The following is a 23557-nucleotide window of genomic DNA, read 5'->3' on the forward strand; positions in this document are numbered from 1 at the left end:
TTAATATGTTGTTAATAATGACAAAATAGAGGTCAAGGTCAATAATGGCGATTTTGACTTTTACTGTTCAGGAGTTATGGTTGTTGAAAGATTGAAAAATGGAGTTTCCAGTTGTGTCCGTGCATTTACGCATGAACTGTTCTACCAAATCTTCCCAAATTTTAAGATGTTGTTACTGATGACAGAATGGAGGTCAAATTTAATTATGACGATTTTGACTTTTACCGTTCAGGAGTTATGGTTCTTGAAAGATTGAAAAATGGTGTTTCCAGTCGTGTCCGTGCATTTTCTCATTAACCATTCAACCAAAGCTTTTCAAATTTTAATATGTTGTTACTGATGACAAAAAAGAGGTCAAGTTTAATAATGACGATTTTGACTTTTACCGTTCAGGAGTTATGGTTCTTGAAAGATTGAAAAATGTAGTTTCCAGTCGTGTCCGAGCATTTAAGCCAGAACTGTTCCACCAAAGCTTCCCAAATTTTAATATGTTGTTAATAATGACAAAATAGAGGTCAAGGTCAATAATGGCGATTTTGACTTTTACTGTTCAGGAGTTATGGTTGTTGAAAGATTGAAAAATGGAGTTTCCAGTTGTGTCCGTGCATTTACGCATGAACTGTTCTACCAAATCTTCCCAAATTTTAAGATGTTGTTACTGATGACAGAATGGAGGTCAAATTTAATTATGACGATTTTGACTTTTACCGTTCAGGAGTTATGGTTCTTGAAAGATTGAAAAATGGTGTTTCCAGTCGTGTCCGTGCATTTTCTCATTAACCATTCAACCAAAGCTTTTCAAATTTTAATATGTTGTTACTGATGACAAAAAAGAGGTCAAGTTCAATAATGACGATTTTGACTTTTACCGTTCAGGAGTTATGGTTCTTGAAAGATTGAAAAATGTAGTTTCCAGTTGTGTCCGAGCATTTAAGCCAGAACTGTTCCACCAAAGCTTCCCAAATTTTAATATGTTGTTAATAATGACAAAATAGAGGTCAAGGTCAATAATAGCGATTTTGACTTTTACTGTTCAGGAGTTATGGTTGTTGAAAGATTGAAAAATGGAGTTTCCAGTTGTGTCCGTGCATTTACGCATGAACTGTTCTACCAAATCTCCCCAAATTTTAAGATGTTGTTACTGATGACAGAATGGAGGTCAAATTTAATTATGATGATTTTGACTTTTACCGTTCAGGAGTTATGGTTCTTGAAAGATTGAAAAATGGTGTTTCCAGTCGTGTCCTTGCATTTTCTCATTAACCATTCAACAAAAGCTTTTCAAATTTTAATATGTTGTTACTGATGACAAAATAGAGGTCAAGTTCAATAATGACGATTTTGACTTTTACCGTTCAGGAGTTATGGTTCTTGAAAGATTGAAAAATGTAGTTTCCAGTCGTGTCCGAGCATTTAAGCCAGAACTGTTCCACCAAAGCTTCCCAAATTTTAATATGTTGTTAATAATGACAAAATAGAGGTCAAGGTCAATAATGGCGATTTTGACTTTTACTGTTCAGGAGTTATGGTTGTTGAAAGATTGAAAAATGGAGTTTCCAGTTGTGTCCGTGCATTTACGCATGAACTGTTCTACCAAATCTTCCCAAATTTTAAGATGTTGTTACTGATGACAGAATGGAGGTCAAATTTAATTATGACGATTTTGACTTTTACCGTTCAGGAGTTACGGTTCTTGAAAGATTGAAAAATGGTGTTTCCAGTCGTGTCCGTGCATTTTCTCATTAACCATTCAATCAAAGCTTTTCAAATTTTAATATGTTGTTACTGATGACAAAATAGAGGTCAAGTTCAATAATGACGATTTTGACTTTTACCGTTCAGAAGTTATGGTTCTTGAAAGATAGTAAAAATGCGTTTCCATTCAAGTTGTTGCATTTACTCATGAATCATTCAATCTAAGCTTTTCAAATTTTAAGATGTTGTTACTGATGATAAAATGGAGGTCAAATTTGATATTGACGATTTTCACTTTTACCATTCATCAGTATTAAATGGTTCTTGTGATATTGCCAGGACACAAATAAATGTTAATAAATCCGGTTTGCTGTCGTTGTGACAGCCTCTTGTTAAAAATTTAAATAAAATTTGGGGGTCACCAGCCATCCAAGAGATTTTTTGAAAATGAGTGCAAATAGGCTAAATATAGGGAAAACTGACATAAAATCTTTTTGATTGAATTTTCAGAGCAAAATAAATGACAGAAGTTGATAATTATTTCATACTGTAATGCTTGATGTCTCTTTTTTTTTAAATTGAAATAAAATTTGGGGGTCATCAGCCATCCAAGAGATTTTAACAACAGAATAGACTTAACAAAAATATCAACAATTTCATTTTAAAGATTTCTGTTGTATCATATATTCTCTTATGGTTGGGGCCTGTTATCTATTCTCGCATGAATAGATAATTCTCGTATCACACTGTCCGGAGTGTGATACGAAAAAGTGATACGAAAAATGCGTTAATTTGATTGGCCAACGAAACCTCCTGAAACGATATTGCAGCATTTTCATTGGCTATTCTTTAGGTCATTGTTGACAGTTAAAGGTCACAATGATGTACATTTCCTCCATTGCAACGGAGATAAGCGATTTCTTCAATAATATAGAAAATACGCACACTTTTCACCTTATTATATATTCTTATTCAAATATTATTACATTCTGAAGCGTACAAAATGTTTAAAAAAGTCTTATGTTGAAGATTGACGACGAACAGGACATATGACGTCACAATGCAGTTATGTTCAAGCGACTGGGTCGACGTTTCGCGGATTTTTTTTATTAAGCACAAAAAGCATGTTTACCATAAGAGAAATAGGTTTCACAACTCGGGAGAATTAGATATCGTTTGATATCAACTCTCTTTATTTAATTTAAATAGTAATAACAAACTCGCCACAGGCTCGTTTATTATTATATTGAAATTAAATAACTCGAGTTGATATCAAGCGATATCTAATTCTCACTCGTTATGAAACCTATAATTATTTAAAGATTTTTTCTCTTTGCTTTCAGAAAAAATTTCCAAAATATTTCACCTACAGAGCCAAATTCAACGTAAGTATATTAATTCTAAGATATTTTTTAACCAGGTTAATCAAATGGAGTGGAATATTCTAACTACCTTCAATTTTTTAGAAATTATTTTATATCCCTGCTTTAAAAAAGAAAGTGGGGGTATACTGTTTTACCTCTATCTGTCTGTCCATCCATCTGTCTCATTAATATTTCTCATCACATCTTTCTCGTGAGCTACATTATAAGGATTTCTGTAATTTGGTTTTCAGGGTTTTTAGGTTTTCGGATTCATCACTCGACAACAACTTATATTTGAGTTGGGGTATTATCAGTCAGCATTAACACACAGTTTCACTTGTTACAAACTATTTAAACCATTTCAAAGTAAATTAATAATATATTTCAATTATTTTTTTAAAAATGTTATTACTAATATTAAATATCATGTTGAGAAAATATAATTGACAAGAACAACAAAACATGAATTTTAACCTATTATTTTTTCAGTTTTCAGAAGATTCAATTTACCGCCACTTAGAACCAGCTTTAGCTTTTCAGTTAGAGATTAACAGAATGAGAAACTTTGATTTAGAGGCTATTCCTGTTTCAAATCACAAGATGCATTTATATCTTGGTAAAGCTAAGGTATGATATTATATTTGAAGTTTTACTTTATTTATAGGCACAATGTTGGTATTGAACTGTTTGTCTGTAAATATTTAAGAAACAATATTTTTATACAAGAGAAAGTTGATATTTTCTGTTTAAAAAGATAATCATTGCCATGGAATTGCATATTGAGAGCAGAGAAGTAATATATTGCCAACTATTCAGTTGTTAACTACAGTACTTGTCAAACATTAAACTAAGTATTTTTAATTGCAAAAAAAATCCTTGTGTTAATGTAAATTTTTCTCTTATGATAATTGCCAGAATATTGAACACGATAGAAAAGTTTACATTGTGAAAAGAGATATTTAATATTCATTTAACATGTGTGCCATTTTAAATTTCAGAAATATTGTAGTTTTCTTATACAGAACATTTTTCAATATTTTCAAGGTTGCTAAAGGTCAGGAGGTCACAGACTACAGATTTTTTGTGAGAGCTATAATACGTCATTCTGATCTTGTTACTAAGGTAATTTTCTTCTTAATATTTGTTATGAGCATCAAACAGTATTAAAGATAGATAAAATTAGTTGAGTAGGTTGTAGCTGACTTAAAAGAAGAGGCATATGATATGAATAAAACTTTGCTTATTTGCACACATCATACATACAAATCATTTAATATTTTATTTACATCAAAATGCAGATATTTATGTCATTCATATGATAGTCTGAGCTATTATATTTTCCAGCCTATGTGTCTGTTCATTAGGTAAACAGTTTGGTTAAGAGAAGATTATCATTAACTTGTCACATCAATTCGAAATTTAGTGCAAATGTTAACTTTCTAAAAAAAATATGCTAAATTAGGGTTTTGACTCAGATTTTGTGGTTCACCAACTATATAAATGTGCTAGCATGAGGATGACATGGTGACCTAAGTCCACATATTCCTGTTTTTGATAAATGTAACTAATGATAAACATAACCTATTACAGGAAGCCTCCTTTGAGTTTCTACAGAATGAAGCAGAGAGAACTTTGTTAGAGGCCATGGATTCACTGGAAGTGGCATTCTCTCATCCTGCTGTAAGTATACATCTTATTACATGATTTTCTCACAGTAAGTAGTAAAATTAACACAATTTGTTGTCTGGTTGATAACTGGGATTCATTCATTTTCATGGGTACTAATTTTTCCTTGTTTGGGGAGCAGTTGTATTTTTGAGGTTGTGTCAGCCAGCTGGATGCAAGCTTATTGAAAATTAGATTAATGGTACATCTATACCCATGAGAATATTCATATTTTTTAAAACTGTTGTAATAGTAATATATCTTGTAGTTAATTTCAACAGTTTTCCACATAAGATTGCGTATAAAGATTAATTTTTCAAGATGTTGACATCAAATAATTCTTTTTGATTTCAGTCAAGGAAGACGGATTGTAATCATGTGTTTTTGAACTTTGCTCCAACATTGACGTTGACAGAGCCAGGAAAGGTAATTTAATTCAAAGTGAATGTGATATGTCACTTTAAAGGGGGAGATAATCCTTTAGATGGCAAAATGTTTTAAATGGTATAAAAAAATAGATGAGTAAAAAATCATAATAATAAATACAGACAAATCATTAAGGCAAATCTTTACTTGAATTTTTCCACAACTGTGAAATTTTTTGTACTTTAATTTTATTTATTAGAATATGTTCTGAACTATTTTACTCTTATATTTTTTTTATACATAAAAGTTTTCATATTAAAATAGATATAAATGAGATATAATTATTTCCCTTCACAGTTAGAGGAGACTGTAAGAAGTATGGTAATGAGATATGGTACCAGGCTCTGGAAGATGAGAGTTTTACATGCAGAACTTAAATTTGTCATAAGGTATGCTATTACTTTAAAGTTAAATTAACCTTCTAGTATCATATCACACTAAAGTTAAAGTGGTATCTTTTAATATTATACTAAATATAAATTTAACATCCGGTATTGTATCACACTAAACTTAAATTTGTAATTAGGTAACTTATGAAATAAAGTATTGGCTAAGGGAGTTATTTAGACAGATATTCTAACAGTCCATTGAATATTATTTGACCGCTAACTTTAACCCTATTTTAAACCATTCTGTTTTCACATTATTTACAACTTAGTGTTTGAAGCTTTCATAGTAAGAGTATACTGAACATTTTGAGGAAGTGACTTTCAAGAGAACATACAGTACTGTTACATCCTTTGTAGACTTTCACCTGGAGCACCTAGACTACCAATCAGATTGTTCCTTACAAATGAAAGTGGATACTACTTAGACATCAGTCTATACAGAGAGGAAACAGATTCTAGGACAGGACAGGTAGGTACCAGTTAAAATCAGTCTAGTCATAGCTATCAGTTTATTTTGTTACAACTTTACCTTTTAATTGGACAAAATGAGTTTACACAGTAATGGTTTCTGTTGAAAAGTTAAAACAGTTAAATAAAGTATATATTATTTAAATTTATTTATGTTTACAGATTATGTTTAAGGCCTACGGGACCAAGCAGGGCCCACTACATGGACTGTTAGTCAGTGCACCATATGTTACAAAGGACCATTTACAACTAAAGAGATTTCAGGCCCAGCAGTCAGGGACTACATATGTATATGATTTCCCAGAAATGTTCAAACAGGCAAGGATCAGTCATTAACTTTCTACGATTTATTTAAAATAACTATTAAGATAAAACAGATATATAATGCTCATAATTTTTGGAAAATGACGCAGTCATTGTTCCATAACTGCCGACCTGAACTTCATTACATTGCTCTGCCTACCGCGCTTGGTTTCGTATTTCCTATTTTCCAAACAAACTGGAATCTGCTTGTGTTATCATTATGCATCATTGTGTAGTATTAAACCAGCCAGGACCCAGTTTACACTGGTTTTTGCTTGTATTCCACTACACTCGAACAAAGTGTTGTAGTTTGACGGGAACCAGTTTTAGAATTTGTAAACTACAAAACGTAATCGGTTATTGTTCATTCCGTTTTGGTGTTTCATACCGACTTATATGGTTTGAATAAGCTTAAGACCATTCAAACATTAATGTGATAGGTATATTAAAGATTGTTTTACAAAAGGATTGAACTGTTTTACTTTCAAAGTCGTACTATAGGGATATCTGTCATATACGGATTTCCACTCTCACCGGTTAATTTCTTCTTTGACACGTGCTTTGGAAACTTCCTGTTTAATCGCAAGTTTTAAAATTGTTTTTGAGTGAATTAAACTTATTTTAACAATCATGAAGCGTTCCAGAATCATTTTAAAGCAGTTTCTTCTTCTCTTTGATGATGGAAAATAGGTTTTCTCAGGAAAATACCGCAAACGATCGCAGAGGAATTGAAACGTACAAGTCAAGTCGGCACCTGGTTAAATTGGCATCTAGTCAAATCGGCACCTATTCGACGTCAATTCGGCATCCAATAATATTTGATATAATATTTTCTATTCAATTAATTAATTACTGTTACCAAGTACATAGTGAATATGTTGTTGTGTATTTTGGTAAACCACGAAACGAAAGTGAATATGTAGTGTATAAAGGTAAACAACGAAGCCCTTACCAAAGCTGTTGTTTTAACAATTAGACAATTTGTGTAATTGTAAAAAAAAAGTCAATTATTAAAATAAAATGGAAAACTATGAGTCCCTTTCAATAAATCAAACTTTCATGCCAAATAATTAGCAAATTTAAGGTGTTTGTTTTTCAGTAAAGTTTAAACAGCATTAAACCAACAATCCTGTAAAATGCTCAACTGGTTAAAATAATGCAGAAAAATACACAATATCTCATGTATTAGTCCAAATAATTATGACGTCTGGCAAGGCTATTTTATTATTTTTCTGGGACGCCTTCCTACAATGTTCAGGTGCCAATTTAACTAGGTGCCAGTTTGACTAGAATTCTTTGACAAATGTTTGAAACTATCTGAGTTTCATTAGACCTTTGATAGCAGTAACAAAAAGATTATTTACTTAATATTTTGTGGGAGAAGGGGGTTTAGACTGTGTGGCATCAGGTCTGTTTGTGCCCAATACATTTTCGCACCCTACACGTTCGCACATTCACACTCTACTCATTCACGCCCAATTTTAATTCAAATTCAAGTTGAATAATTGGAAAATTATGGTTGTTGTTTTAAATTGCTTTGGTGTAAATACTGAATGTATTTATAGCTTGGTATGAGTAAAACATTGAAGATTTTAAAGGAAAAAACACAAAAGATAATTGTTTTTAACAGCTTGGTCCCATTGATCTGAAACAACGAAACAATAAAACATAGAAACCAAAATATAGCAATCCACTAATATAACCAAAACATGATAAAATTTATTCAACACGCAGAAACAAACATAGTCAGAATCTCACTTCATTTTGAAACAAGTCAATGAAACAAGTTATAGCAATACACTAACCAAAACATGATTAAGAGTTATTCAACACAAAATAAAACGTTGACAAAATACCACTTTATTTAGAAAGGATTATTATTATTTTTAGCAATACCTTATCCAAAACATAATTAAGATTTATTCAACACAAAAAAAAAATTGCTGTCTCACTTTATTTTGAGACAATGACAACAATTATACTTATAAGAAAACACTTGCTTACATAGTTATTAAACACAAAACCAATTAAGATTGGGTGCGAACATGTAGGGTGTGAAAGTGAAAGGGGTGAAAATGAGTGGGCGCAAACGTGAATGGAAGCGAACGGACTCAGATTCAGACTATGTACCAGTGAGAAATATACAAGCCTTTCTACGGTATTTATTTGTACAATTCAGCTAGTCTTGACCTATTCATTTGTCTTAAAAAACCAGCCAGTTGTCACCTTCACTTCACACACACACACATATACGAATATCAATTATATGCTTACGATACATGTTGCATTGTTAAACTAATTACGGTATGTGAAAATCAAGACTTGCATAAAAACTATCCCAATATTAGAGACAGTGGCATCATTTTTCTTCAGAGCTTTCAGCTCTTTGATTTTCCTAATATTCAGTTGCTGTAATACAATAAAGCTTGAACAAAAATTTGACTGCATATTTAAACTTAATATTTCTATGTATTTGCAGAAGTATTTGATAGGTTGAAATTTTATGGTTTGCTTTTAAAATGGTTTCGTGGTGATTAATTTTTCTGTGTACAAATTTAGAAAAATGGTGTATTAACAATAAATATTCCACTGAATTTTGTAGGATAAAAAATATCAAACAGATGAATTTCATTAAGTTCATAGTCAGTATTCCTGGTCTACCGTAAGAAATGTACTCAACAGTACTAAACCAATTAAAAAGTACTACTATTTAAATCAATATTTTCTCTTAACAGGCATTACTGAAGCAGTGGAAAGAGTATATTGTTCTACATAAGTTAAAGGAGAGTGATATACCAGAAGATCCTTACTCCTGTACAGAACTGGTACTAGATAACAGAGGCAACCTACTGATGCAAAACAGGCTACCAGGTCAAAATGAGGTAAGTGAGATACCAGTAGATATTTTAACAGTCCACATGGATAAAAAAAGAATGTGATCGCAGTCATATAAGTTCATATTAGTAGAATACTCATATATAAAAATAAGAGATGTGCTATGCATGTAAATGCGATAACTCTCCACAAGAGATCAATGAGAAAGAGGCTAACAACTATAAGTTGACTTAAGATGAATTTGGCTATTAACTTTAGGTATTTTTGTCATAGAGCTCTTCAACGGTTTCAGTACTTATACATCCTTGGATTTCAAATGTTAAACTTTGAGCTTAGTTTAGTTTAAAAATATTTATTTAGAGTGGATTGGGAAACAAGTTTTGCAACTTATATTAATCCCTCTCCACTTTGCGGGTGCGAGTGCTGCCTTGTAGCGGCATTAGCCTACTCTTTTTCGAAATCTACAAGAGTGTCTTTAACATGCAAGAGATATGGCTTTCTCTTAACACGGGTCGGCCATTTAACTTTGAGCGTTCCTGATGAAGGTGAATCCAGAAAAGCGCTTCAGACACATGAAATTATTAAATGTGTTGTTTTCAATTTTTTACTGTAAGGCCTTCAACAAGGACCAAATATGTATCCGCAAACCACAAAAGTCAATATTTGTCCCACTTTTATTAAATCCTGGGGTTGATGAAAAGAAAACAAAATTGAATGTGAAATATGTTCAATAAAGTTTAAGTAGCAAGTAGAAATTGTGTGGTGATGAAATCTACAGATGTCATTTCCTATTGTGGTTCACGTGGCCTCACTAGCCGAGTGGTCAAAGCAGTTACTACTGTAATCACTAGCCAGTCAATGGTGCGGTTGAGTTTGAACCAGGCTCGAACAGGTGCACTTGACTCCAATCTTAATTGACTTGGATTGTCAGTTTTTTCTGTCTAAGGTCAGTGGTATTCTCTTGGCTCTCCAGCTTCTGCAACTAATAAAACTGACTGCCACTTAATAGCCAAAAAGCGTTTTTATAAAGTGGCATTTAAACATAAAAAATGAAATCAAATTACTGTGGTTCACAGTAAACATTGATATTTTATTTGTTTCAGGTTGGTATGGTAGCCTGGCAGTTGACCTTGAAGACCCCATTATACCCCAATGGTAGAACCATTATTGTTATTTGTAATGATATCACATATAAGATTGGATCTTTTGGACCACAAGAAGATGTATTGTTTAAGGTAAATTAACTTATCTTTTCTTATCTTGATTCAACAAATGATAGTAGTTATCAAAGGTACCAGGATTATAATTTAGTACGCCAGACGTGCGTTGGATTCATTTTTTATTCAAACTATTCTTAAACAAATTTTTGTGGTAAATAGTATGATTATTTTAAAAGTACTTTTCATTTGTTACAAATTCACTCTTTGAATCAGTCTTGTTTTACTGGATAGTAGTATTAGACAAAAAAAACAAACCTTATTTCTGAATGAGGCTTGTCTTTGTGGTAATTCCATTCAACTCAATATTATACCATTTTTATTGTATGCATGAAATGATTAAAATGAATCAGAAACTAGACACATTTAAAACAAATGTGCTTCAAGATAGGTACTTATTGCAGAAAAAAATTACCATTTTTCAACTAATGGATCTTAAAGTTATCTATAAATTGTTCTTTTGTTGGACAGAGAGCATCTGAGCATTCAAGAAGACATGGATATCCCAGGATTTATATATCAGCTAACAGTGGAGCCAGAATAGGCCTGGCTGAAGAAGTCAAACATCTGTTTAAAGTAGCGTGGGAGGATAACTCTGACCCAGATAAGGTACATTGGTCATAGTAAGGTTACACATCTTTAAAATGACCTTTGCACTTAATATTTATCCTGATAGGTCAGGATTGTGGGAGAGTAGGTTAAACTTCTGTTTGAGGGAAAGTCTGCATGAGTTATACACACATTCATAAGGAAAGGCAAATAACTATTTGAACATTTATCTTTTTCGATTTAATACTAACATAAAAGATAAATTAATTTAAACTTGTTGCTATCGATCATGTTTCATAAACCATTAATCTATAAAAATATTTTGAAAAAAAATATCCATCACAGAAGGTATTGAAATATTCTGTATCAATTTTTTCATATAGATCTTAAGACTGTCAATATAAGAAATCTCTTTAACCTTGCATAGAAATATGTGCATGGAAATAACTGATACTATTTCCGAAAGTCAAAACTAGTCTAATACAAACACATTCAACTGGTAGTAACAATCAACTGGAACACTTATTTACAATTTTATGTGCGTTCTGTCTAATTTTGACCTCTTACTCATTATAAAGTAGAACATTATTTTTTGCAGGGTTTTAAATATTTGTACTTAAGTCCAGAAGATTTTAAGAAAGTGAGTGCTATGAACTCTGTCAGGGCTGAATTAATACAAGATGGAGGAGAATCTAGATACAAAATAACAGATATTATAGGTCAGTTAGTACACATAAATATTGGCTTGAACCTGATACTGCTTTTTATTATGCCTCACCTATGATAGTAGAGAGGCATTATGTTTTCTGGTCTGTGTGTCCATTCGTCTGTCTGTTCGTTTGTCCTTCTGTTTGTTTGTCGTACCGCACGCTCGTCCGTCTGTCACGTTTCAGGTTAAAGTTTTTGGTCAATGTAGTTTTTGATGAAATAGAAGTCCAATCAACTTAAAACTTAGTACACATGTGTCCTATGATATGATCTTCCAAATTAGAGTTTTGACCCCAATTTCACTAAACATAGAAAATGAAAGTGCGAGTGGGGCATCTGTGTAATATGGACACATTCTTGTTTGTAATTTATATACATGGTACATTGAAGGATACAATGTTTTTTAGTTACAATTTTTTTGACACTGTTGTTGTGGTTATACCTTAGACTACATAAATAGTCTTAGTAGGCACTTATGATGTAAAAGGGAGATATCTTTGTCTGGAATTCTTAAATTATTATTACAATCCCACTAGTTTTGTTTTGTTTTATTGGTTTGACTAGTTTGTCATTTGTTAAACAATTCTCTAATGTATTACATTACTGTTAACATGATAGCATTTCTAATATATATAACATAGATGTAATAAGTATATTATTGATGTTTAACAGGAAGAGATGATGGACTTGGTGTAGAGAATTTAAAAGGTTCTGGTATGATAGCTGGAGAGACGTCTAAAGCTTATGATGAAATTGTTACCATTAATCTGGTAAGATTATCTATAAACAGAAAGGCATATCCTTATTTTAGTGTATCTTATATTAGAGTCTGAAATGTCCCTTTTATAGGCTAATCTGAATGTTTTGAGATCTCTTTTTCCTGTATGATATCTTATTTTTAATATGGAATAAAAACAACAATTTTTCAGATTTTAAGTCACCAATTTGGTTCCATGTGTCTGGTTCTAAGAGCATAGTACTCTTACCTTGCATTAACAATTCTTACGTCACTTCAGGTTTGTTAAAAATAAAGTTTTATGGGTTTTGGTTACATTTATGTAGTTTTAAAATTTTTGTATTTTATATGTATTATTCAATTATATGATGTATAAATCTTTAACATTTATTTTTTAGAGGATAGACATGTATGGAATTATTGTTTTCATGTAATTTGAAAGAATATATATTGATTCCTCATGATGGAAAATGAAATATTTTAAAAGTGACTATAATCTGTAGTTATACGCCTTATAATATTTATATATTCTGACTACTTTACACTATTCTTAAATTATATATATGTGTATGTTTTATAGGTGACTTGTAGAGCTATTGGTATCGGTGCATATTTAGTGAGGCTAGGGCAGAGAACAATCCAAGTAGAAAATTCTAACATTATACTGACTGGTGCTAGTGCCCTCAATAAGGTAAGATATTTAGACATCAATAAAATTAGTTGGTGAATTAACATCAATGAGACAGCAACTTAACAACACAATAAAATAGTTGACATTAACTTTAGTTGTCTAGAGTTCTTGGGCTTATTTTAACAATGCATTATATAAATATTGTTAGATTTAAACATGGGAAGTGTTACACATATGCCCCTTCAACATAAAGTATTGATTAAAGTGGAAACAGTGATGGTAATTGTGATCTGAATAAATCTTCAGCTCTGATCTATAGGAAATAAAACATTTATACGCTAGTAAAAATTTTGACGGGATGTATTATGATATACAAATGTCTGTTAAGTGTAAACAGTTATGATAATGGCTATAAACTTTACACACTTTTTAGTTTTATTTATCTAAACATGCTAAAGATTTGTTTACTTTTTGGTGATGATTCAAAAATTTATTTTAGAGGTATTGAGGTTTTTGTTAAAAAATGTAGGTTTTCACAATGTCAAGCTGTATCTCAGAAACTATTTATGATTATTGCACACAAGACAACAGGTGTATCATGCGCTCATGGCACAGCTGTTTATGATTTTTTCTATATAGACATACCAGTTTTTACATATCAGACAGAACAAGTATAATAAAGCATAGATTTACTATGGATTTGTATAATAACAACTTTGCCATCAGTTAAAACAACATTTAAATAAGAATTAGTTTTCAATTACAAAATTTCGCATCAGCATAGCTGTTCACTTGTACAGAATTTGTTCAAAAATTTAAAAAATTCTAATCAAATTTCACTTTTTTAAGAATGTCACTTGAAACAGTAGCATTTTTTACTTTGATGTGCTTTACAGGTTCTTGGGAAAGAGGTATACACTAGTAATAACCAACTAGGTGGAGTACAGATCATGTATAATAATGGAGTGTCACATGACGTGGTAGCTAATGACTTTGATGGAGTTGTCCAAATATTACAGTACTTATCTTACATGCCAGAGGTAATATAACAAATAGCAAATTGTATCCCCATTAAATTTATTATTATAAGATAAGAAGATGTGGTATGATTGCCAATGAGTCTTTCCACCTGATAATATAGAATTTAGTAATTGTTGTTTAATTTTCATTGTTTTGCTCCCCAAAGCTCTTGAAACTGATAAGTACTTGTAAGTGTAGGCGTGTTTATAAGCTATAAAAAGTTTACATTACTTGTATCAATGTTTTTTCTCTAAAAATAATGAATAGAGAAAATGATAGATTTATAGATATGCTTTATACAGAAATCACAAGAAAAAATGTGAGTAACTATTTTCTAGCAGTAATCCTGATATCATATGCTAATACATTGTTCTGTTTACAGAAACATGGCAGTCCTTTACCATTAATGAGTTTATTACATGACCCTGTAGATAGGAATATAGAGTTTGTACCTACAAAGGCACCCTATGATCCTAGGTGGATGTTAGCTGGAAGGCCTCATCCAGGTATGTATTATTAGATTGTACCATTAATGAGTTTATTACACGACCCTGTAGATAGGAATATAGAGTTTGTACCTACAAAGGCACCCTATGATCCTAGGTGGATGTTAGCTGGAAGGCCTCATCCTGGTATGTTTATATAGATAGAACCATACCATTGTGTAACCCTAAGATGATATAAGTATGGACTAAATCTGTCGAGCAATGTTTTTCCTTGTCTGTAGATCTGTTCAAAACTCTGTTCATCTTTTCTGTATCAGGTTTAAGTGGTCAAGAAAGTTTACCATGAAGTTGTAGTCACACCATATTGAAACTTAGTACACATGCTCATTTTCATTCTTGTTTCCCTGTGTGTTTCTGTTATTTCTAAAAGCTCACAGACTGTCAAGTAATGTGGTTTATGCTTTCAGATGGATGATAAAGTAGAGATGTCAATTTAGTTTGTATTCTGTTTATATGACTGTTTATGTTGATGAATTATGAGTTAATGTTTTAATTTATTATGCATTATAGATAGAAAGACAGTTTGGCAGTCTGGTTTCTTTGACCAAGGATCATTCAGTGAGATCATGGCTGGATGGGCACAAACAGTGGTTGTCGGCAGGGCAAGGTATGATCCATATGACAGTACATAAATAATATGAATCAATGTAGACAGGAACAACCATCATAGGATACATTTGCTGTAGATATAATTTAGCAACCACTAATTTAACATTTATGATAAATTGTGATCAATTTGAAATAGCATGTTTACTGTGGATTTACTGTCAGGGAACCAAATTCATCACATACAACAGAATATTTAGTCATCTTCATATTGTATTTATGTCTATTTTTCTTTAATAATAGACAAACTGGGCTCAGCTAAATAAATGCAATCTTGCATCAGGCTTATTCCCCAAAACCAAAAAAATGAGGGAAAGTTAATCAGTACAAGAAAAAAATCCACTCATTATACATTGATTAAAATATTTTTGTTTGCAGGCTAGGAGGTATACCTATGGGAGTTGTTGCCGTAGAAACAAGAACTGTGGAAACTTCTACACCAGCAGATCCTGCCAATTTAGATTCAGAACTCAAGGTAACTCATTCAACTTTTGAAATAATGCCCTTCTATGACAGATATTCAGTTTATGATAGCCAAATCATTTAGTTTCATATATTGGATATGAATAATGAGTTTTCTTCATCATGTTCATTGCTTGCTTTGCTGTTTCAAGGCAGAATATATCTTTTTTTTAATTTTCTGACTAAAGATTTCTCATCCATATTACATTGTGTAACATACTGTAACTGAATTATTCAATCCTGTTTTTGTCATTGTAGATTTTACAGCAAGCTGGTCAGGTATGGTTCCCAGACTCAGCCTATAAAACAGCTCAGGCACTTAAAGATTTTAACAGAGAGGAATTACCAATAATGATCTTTGCTAACTGGAGAGGATTTTCTGGGGGAATGAAAGGTAACAAACATACTTACAAACTTTTCTAAAATACCATGGGAAATTCAAGCACATTTTTGGGTCCCTTTATAGCTTGCTGTTTGATGTGAGCCAAGGCTCCCTGTTGAAGACTGTACTTTGACCTATAACAGTTTGCTTTTATAAATTGTGACTTGGATGGAGATATAAAAAAGATGATGTAACAATGAGACAACTCTACAAGAGACCAAATTGATTGGATTAATGTCATAACCTCAAGGAACCCTGCCACAACCCAGGGCTCCCTGAGTTCTAATGGCAGTAATCTATATCCAATCATAACAGGTGTTATATATGACCATGTCAATCCCATCTACTCTAGATATCCATCCGAACTTGGCCTATGGTTTTGTATGAGTTTACATAAAATTGAAAATGGAAATGGGGAATGTATCAAAGAGACAACAACCCGACCATAGAAAAAACAACAGCAGAATGTCACCAACAGGTCTTCAATGTAACGAGAAATTCCCGCACCCGGAGGCGTCCTTCAGCTGGCCCCTAAACAAATATATACTAGTTCAGTGATAATGAACGCCATACTAATTTCCAAATTGTACACAAGAAACTAAAATTAAAATGCTACAAGACTAACAAAGACCAGAGGCTCCTGACTTGGGACAGGCGCAAAAATGTGGCTGGGTTAAACATGTTTATGAGATCTCAACCCCCCCTATACCTCTAGCCAATGTAGAAAAGTAAAAGCATAACAATACGTACATTTAAAATTCAATTCAAGAGAAGTCTGAGTCTGATGTCAGAAGATGAAACCAAAGAAAATAAACAAAATGACAATTATACATAAATGACAACAGACTACTAGCAGTTAACTGACATGCCAGCTCCAGACTTCAATTAAACTGATTGAAAGATTATGATTTCATCATATGAATATCAGGCACAATCCTTCCCGTTAGGGGTTTAGTATCATACCATCATAACATATATGAGAAGAACATAACCTGTGTGATGCCAACAACTGGTTTTTGAATAAATGTGTTTAGTTCAGATGCAAAGACCCTATATTCAACTGTATTTTTTACTCCTTTCAATGATTTTTATTAAAATATATTTAGTCAAGATTATTGAGTTATTCAAGGGTCAAGATTATTGAGTTATTCAAGGGTCAAGTCAACACCTCTCATTAGGGATACCCCCATAAAGCCGGAAAACTGGAAGGTTTGAACATCAGTATCATTTATTTCAAATTGATTTTGATTGAACTCGTTGAAATTATATTTTGATGTATGCCAGATGAAAGATTAAATGTCAGTAGTTGTGAGAGAGACCCATTGCTGAGTGAGCGAGTTTTCCAAATTAAATGATGTTAAAAACAGTAGATCAGCAGACAAATAATTTCGTGAAGAAGTATGATAACAACAAATAGAATGTCTATTTTATTGATTATTTAACAATTTTTGTTTTCAGACATGTATGACCAAGTGTTAAAGTTTGGATCCTATATTGTTGATGCTTTAGTAGAATACAAACAGCCAATCATGATTTATATTCCACCAAATGGAGAGTTGAGGGGCGGAGCTTGGGTTGTAGTAGATCCATCAATCAATCCTACCCACATGGAAATGTTTGCTGATCAGTTGTCAAGGTATGTATCTGATTGTCAATAGCAAATAAAGGGGAGGAGCTTGGGTTGAAGTAGATCAATCAATCATGCCTACCCACATGGAAATGTTTGCTAATCAGTTGTCAAGGTATGTTTCTGTTTGTCAATATCAAATAAAGAGGTGGAGCTTGGGTTGTAGTTGATCTGGACAAATCAACAGCTCTGTACAAAAAGCATATATAATAAATATCTGAAAAGGTAAATAATTGCATCTTAAACATATTATAACGCTTGATAATCAGCTGTCAAATGAATTTCTACTCAAAACATCTGGGTTGACATAATGAGAATGGCACATGAATGTCATATTTGCAGAAAATATATTACAGGTACAATGTAATATAAAATAGAATTAAATGGAAACATTGTCCATCATGAAAATAATAAATTTAAACTTTACACAACAGGATATTCCTTTGTAATGAAAAATATTTTCAAGTACTAGGTTCTATCCATCATCTTAAAAATATAAGGCAGTAAGATAAAATGTAAAAATTTCTGTTTGAAGAATTTGTGAAATTCCATAATTGTTATCTGCTTTTTTGTGGTGTTCTTGTCTCTTTGACACATTGCCCATTTCCATTCTCAATTTTATTGTTTGATTATATATTTGTAGGGGTGGTGTCCTTGAACCAGAAGGCACTGTTGAAATTAAATACCGAGAGAAAGATTTACTGACAACAATGAAACGTATAGATTCTGTAACAAGGAAAATTGTAGAGAACTTAAACAGTCCTGAATTATCAGAGGAAGAAATAAAAACTTTGGAAGATCAGATGAAAAAGAGAAAGGATTTATTACTACCTATGTACCACCAGGTGGCAGTATTGTTTGCTGACCTCCATGATACACCTGGTCGTATGGATGAGAAGGGAGTTATTAGTGTACGTTAAATGATTTTTATTGATATGGCTCTGCAAGGAAGTTGTTGGGGCCATATGTTTTCCTTTATCCCTTATTCTGCAACAACTAGTTATGCAGTTTCATGAATATAGTAGTTATAATGACCTTTGATGTAAACACTTTCAGATATTGAGCTGATTCTTAGTATGCAAGTCTACTATGATGAGTTACAGATCAAATTTATGTTTGGTTCTGCTCTGCAGACTTTTGCCTTAGGTTAAATCTTTTGTTCACTTGCTGGCTAATTATTAGGTCCGGTATACTTCCCTCCTTTTGGAGAAGTCTAGTCCTACAGACAGATAGATTAGTTATATGTCAAACTAGTCTACTCTTAAAGAAGGGTAGTTTACCTAACTTAAAAATGACTTCACAGTTAAGCTTGCAAGCAAGCTAACCAAACATATTACCTTTACCTTCATGCTCAATGCAATTTGCTGTAAAATGAACCCAATATAATTTGCTATTTGAATTCAGAATTACACCCAAGAACTAGCTTTTTATATGTTCCCTTGTATTTGTAGGATGTTTTAGAATGGCCGAGAAGTAGAGAGTTCTTCTACTGGCATGTAAGACGAAGATTATTAGAGAATGAAGTTAAGAACAGGATTCGTCAGATCACAGACAGTCAGAGTGAAGGACAGTTGAAGTCTATGATTGGCCGATGGTTTGTGGAGGATCAGGGAGCTATTAATGTAGGTTAATAAATGTTTGTCGCATCATAAAGTTCCGTACAGAACAGCTATGAAAATATAATATTGGACACTTAGGTTTCCATTTGCTGACTTTTAGACAAAAACATGTTCAGAAAGCAAATATTTAAAAAAATTTGAAAGTTGATGAACCAGTTTTTTAAAGACAAATTAAAGTCATAAATATGCCTTGTTAAAAGTGTTTATGACGCTTGAAGCATGCCTCTATGAAATGTTTTATGCACATTACATAGTTAAAAAAGGGACCCAATTTAGCTTCCACTGGTTAATGACACCATTATAGAGTTGCATAATTCAGAACTTATCCTGATTAGAATAAATAGCAATAAGGTCTATTTAACTGAATGTTATAAATACAAAGGGAAGGTAATATAAACAAAGTAGTGCATAATTTATATCTAAATATTTTTTCCACTTACGTTATGATTGATGAATATATATATATTTCTTGCCTTCTGATTGACATTATGTTTGAGTTTTGACTGTCAATAAGAAAGAAAAAAAAGATGAAGTGAAAATAAATTTAAAAACTTTCAGACCATCAAACCTATTATTTTGCAAGAGACAGGAAAGGGATACACTTTCATGGTCTTAGCAAACCATATTTCTATTAAAATTTCTTCAAACGATGTATGAATACGCAAATGTTATGTTTATGTTTGAGGAATAAATTTACTGAATAAAATAATTTTGAATTACAGGCTTATAAATGGGAGGATGACAAAGCAGCTGTAGAATGGTTACTAGAACAAAAGAAAGAAGGAGCTGACAATTCAATAGATGACAACATCAGATGTTTACATAGAGAACATGTGTTACAGAAAGTTAGAAGGTCAGTAAGACAAAAGACAACATAAAAATGTATATGTATTATGCACTAGAAGTTAGATGGTAACTTTTTAACAGACAGAAATTTCAATTGGGCATGATAGTTCCAATATGATCTTTTTAAAGTAAATGAAGCTTTAAGTAGAAATTGTGGAATGTGTCTTGAGTAGATGACATTTTTAGAGTAAAGGAGAGTTAGCAATTCTATTTATGAAAATAAAGGGACATGTTATTGTATACCTATATGACAGCAATACAAGGATACAAGTAACCAAATTACACCATTACTTCTTATAACTTAACATATATAGACACCTTTGTTTACTTGAAAACTATTTATAACCACATATTTAATTGAATATCTTACTCTGATTATTACAGTTTGTTACAAGATTATCCAGAGGTTGCCATGGATTCAATAGTACATATAACTCAACACATGACAGCAAGCCAACGGACAGAAGTGTCTAGAATTTTAGCCAGTATGGACTCTTGACCAGGGACAAAAAACTTAGACACTTAATTCTATGATTTATATTTATTAATTATGAAAAAGAATTAAATATGTTGCCAGTACTTAATTATACCATTCTTAGCAGTAAGCTGTGTTATATCAGTGATACTGCTGGTCTGTGATAAATAGTAACAAATCAGATTATGCATTTAACATTGAATCTTACAGTGCTAAAATGCTGCTTATAACTAACAGTGCTATCAAATAAGGTTGTACAGATCAGATATTTATATTATAGTATAAAGCATGCAATGTGTTAGATATGGGCATTTAAATTCAGAAAATTAATTTTCAATCACTTTCAATAACATTTTATAAATAGAAACATTGTAAATAACTTTGTCATCATACCTCCTTTGTAATTTTGAATTATATTTTGTATCAGTATTGTGATAAAAGCCACCATGACCAATGAATACTTTTTATATATGTATGGTTTGTTATTGTTTTTTGTACGAGAGTAATTATGTGTAAATTTTTGTTTTTGTGTTAATTTTCAGGACTCACTTTTGTTTTGAATAAATTCAATTTTATTGTATAGGAAACAAGAAGCTTCTATGAATGTTTGGAAGGCTATTTTATAATTAACCCAACATCTCCTTTTGTTCTTACAAGAAGTGAGTGTGTATTTAAATGTAATATGAATGAAAGCACATAAAGTGGGGTAACACTTCAGATTGTACTTAAGTCCTCATTTTTAAATGGTGGAAAACTACAAAAAAATAATTTAATTCTTGTAGTTACATCAATCTCTTACCAAAGTCAAAATATTTAGTGCTAAGTCTATTTTTTCATATAATAAATATTTAGTGCTACGTTTATCAATGAGATAATGTCATCAATATTTACATGTTTTATAAATCTATATTTCTATTCATGCCTTATTTATTATTTATAAACTAGTATTTATCTCTATTATTGTTAATTTCTAGGAAGCAGCTAATTATTATTTATATTATTCAAAGATGTTATAGTTATATTACTGTTTAAAGTGACTGCCTCTTTCACACCAATCTCCATTTAGTAAGATCTTTTGTATCTATGGAAATGAAACAATAAAATTTCATTGGAATATCTTATGTTTTGTCACACTTATAGTTTTGACACTCTATAACAATATGCATTGTCAATGTTGCTATTATTGTCAATCAATTTTGCACAACAAGTATGCAAAATTATTAAATGGAATTTAGATAATCAAATATCACTTTTAAACAGCATCCTACTTTTGTGTTAAAAACGAAATTTGGGCAATGTATATTTTTCTTCTCCTAAATTTGACCTTTTTAAGAAGTACACATAGGGGATAACTAATTTTTGTCGAGCCTGCAACTTTTGTTGCAGAAAGCTCGACATAGGGATAGTGATCCAGCGGCGGCGGCGGCGGTGTTAGCTCACTTCTTAAAAGCTTTATATTTTAGAAGGTGGAAGACTTGGATGCTTCATACTTTGTATATAGATGCTTCATGTTACGAAGTTTCCGTCAGTCACATGTCCAATGTCCTTGACCTCATTTTCATGGTTCAGTGACCACTTCGAAAAAAAGTTCAGATTTTTTGTAGTGTTGAATTCTCTCTTATTATAAGTAATAGGATAACTATATTTGATATGTGCGTACCTTGCATGGTCCTCATGTCTGTCAGCCAGTTTTCAGTTGACCTCGACCTCATTTCATGGATCAGTGAACAAGGTTAAGTTTTGGTGGTCAAGTCCATATCTTAGATACTATAAGCAATAGGGCTTGTATATTCGGTGTATGGAAGGACTGTAAGGTGTACATGTCCAACTGGCAGGTGTCATCTGACCTTGACCTCATTTTCATGGTTCAGTGGTTATAGTTAAGTTTTTGTGTTTTGGTGAGTTTTACTTATACTAAATGCAATAGGTCTACTATATTTGTTGTATGGAATGATTGTAAGGTGTACATGTCTAGTGGGCAGATGTCATGTGACCATGACCTCATTTTCATGGTTCAGTGGTCAAAGTTAAGTTTTTGAGTTTTGGTCTTTTTATCTTATACTATATGCCATAGGTCAACTATATTTGGTGTATGGAAATATTTATGATCTTTATATCAGTCGCACAGGTTTTATTTGACCGTGACCTCATTTTCACGGTTCATTGCACAGTGTTAAGTTTTTGTGTTTTTGTCTATTTTTCTTAAACTATAAGTAATTGGTCAACTATATTTGTTGTTTGTAAGCATTGTTAGCTGTACATGTCTGCCTGGCATGGTTGGACTGACCTTGACCTCATTTTCATGGTTCATTAGTCTTTGTTTAGTTTTCATGGTTAATGTTAAGTTCATGTGACAGTTTTTAATAAAGCTTTATACTTAGTACTATCAACATAATATCCATGGTTAGTATAGAAGGCGAGACATTTCAGTGTGTGCACTCTTGTTGATCTATGTGATCACTTCTGATTGTAGATTTTGAAGAATTCTAAGTTGAAGACACATGTCAAAGCTAACTATGAGTTTTTCTTGCTTACAGAAACTTATCCACTTATAATTCTATAAAAAGCAACAGATACTGATAAAATACTTCCATTATAAACTGCTTCAATTTTATAAAATGTTCACATCAATTCATAATTAGATATTTTAATATAAATGTTGATTTAGAATGGAACTATTATTAATGTATTAATTGAAGAGTAAGCAGATCCTGCACCATATGTGGCACCCATCATTTAATTGTTGGGACCACCATCCCACCCTCTCTCTGTGATAGTGATATATCACAGAATGATTATATCTTTATTTTCAAACTTATAACGACCATTGCAACAAGGCTGACAAATATAATAGATTGAGAAAGATTTGTTACCCATTCGGTATCATCAGGAATCACCATAGTTTTGTGAGGTTCTTGATGTTCAGTTTTAAAAAGTGTTTTTATGGTTGCCATGGTGTTCTTAGATGTCTCACAAAGGGTTTTAATGTCTGAAGTAGATTTGTGTGGTCTGTTTGCCCAGAGACATG

The 23557-nt window shown here is 31.9% G+C and overlaps 1 protein-coding gene across 1 annotated transcript in view; it reads left to right on the top strand.

Annotated features, from left to right (window-relative positions):
* The window catches only part of LOC134702424 (acetyl-CoA carboxylase-like), a 66311-nt gene extending 45163 nt beyond the window's left edge, over positions 1-21148 (top strand). The window contains exons 32-55 of the mRNA XM_063563332.1: positions 3039-3080; positions 3549-3686; positions 4104-4181; positions 4650-4739; positions 5079-5150; positions 5448-5539; positions 5897-6008; positions 6170-6325; positions 9046-9192; positions 10249-10380; positions 10834-10971; positions 11510-11630; positions 12292-12389; positions 12936-13046; positions 13883-14026; positions 14389-14512; positions 15023-15119; positions 15497-15593; positions 15839-15974; positions 17421-17598; positions 18233-18500; positions 19041-19211; positions 19931-20061; positions 20439-21148. Coding sequence (XP_063419402.1) covers positions 3039-3080; positions 3549-3686; positions 4104-4181; positions 4650-4739; positions 5079-5150; positions 5448-5539; positions 5897-6008; positions 6170-6325; positions 9046-9192; positions 10249-10380; positions 10834-10971; positions 11510-11630; positions 12292-12389; positions 12936-13046; positions 13883-14026; positions 14389-14512; positions 15023-15119; positions 15497-15593; positions 15839-15974; positions 17421-17598; positions 18233-18500; positions 19041-19211; positions 19931-20061; positions 20439-20553 — 2988 coding nt within the window. The 3' untranslated portion in view covers positions 20554-21148. The remainder of the gene's footprint in view (positions 1-3038; positions 3081-3548; positions 3687-4103; positions 4182-4649; positions 4740-5078; positions 5151-5447; positions 5540-5896; positions 6009-6169; positions 6326-9045; positions 9193-10248; positions 10381-10833; positions 10972-11509; positions 11631-12291; positions 12390-12935; positions 13047-13882; positions 14027-14388; positions 14513-15022; positions 15120-15496; positions 15594-15838; positions 15975-17420; positions 17599-18232; positions 18501-19040; positions 19212-19930; positions 20062-20438) is intronic.
* Positions 21149-23557: the final 2409 nt, after the last annotated feature.

The sequence above is a fragment of the Mytilus trossulus genome, unplaced genomic scaffold, assembly GCF_036588685.1.
Source record: "Mytilus trossulus isolate FHL-02 unplaced genomic scaffold, PNRI_Mtr1.1.1.hap1 h1tg000457l__unscaffolded, whole genome shotgun sequence".
Taxonomy (NCBI): Eukaryota; Metazoa; Mollusca; class Bivalvia; order Mytilida; family Mytilidae; genus Mytilus; species Mytilus trossulus.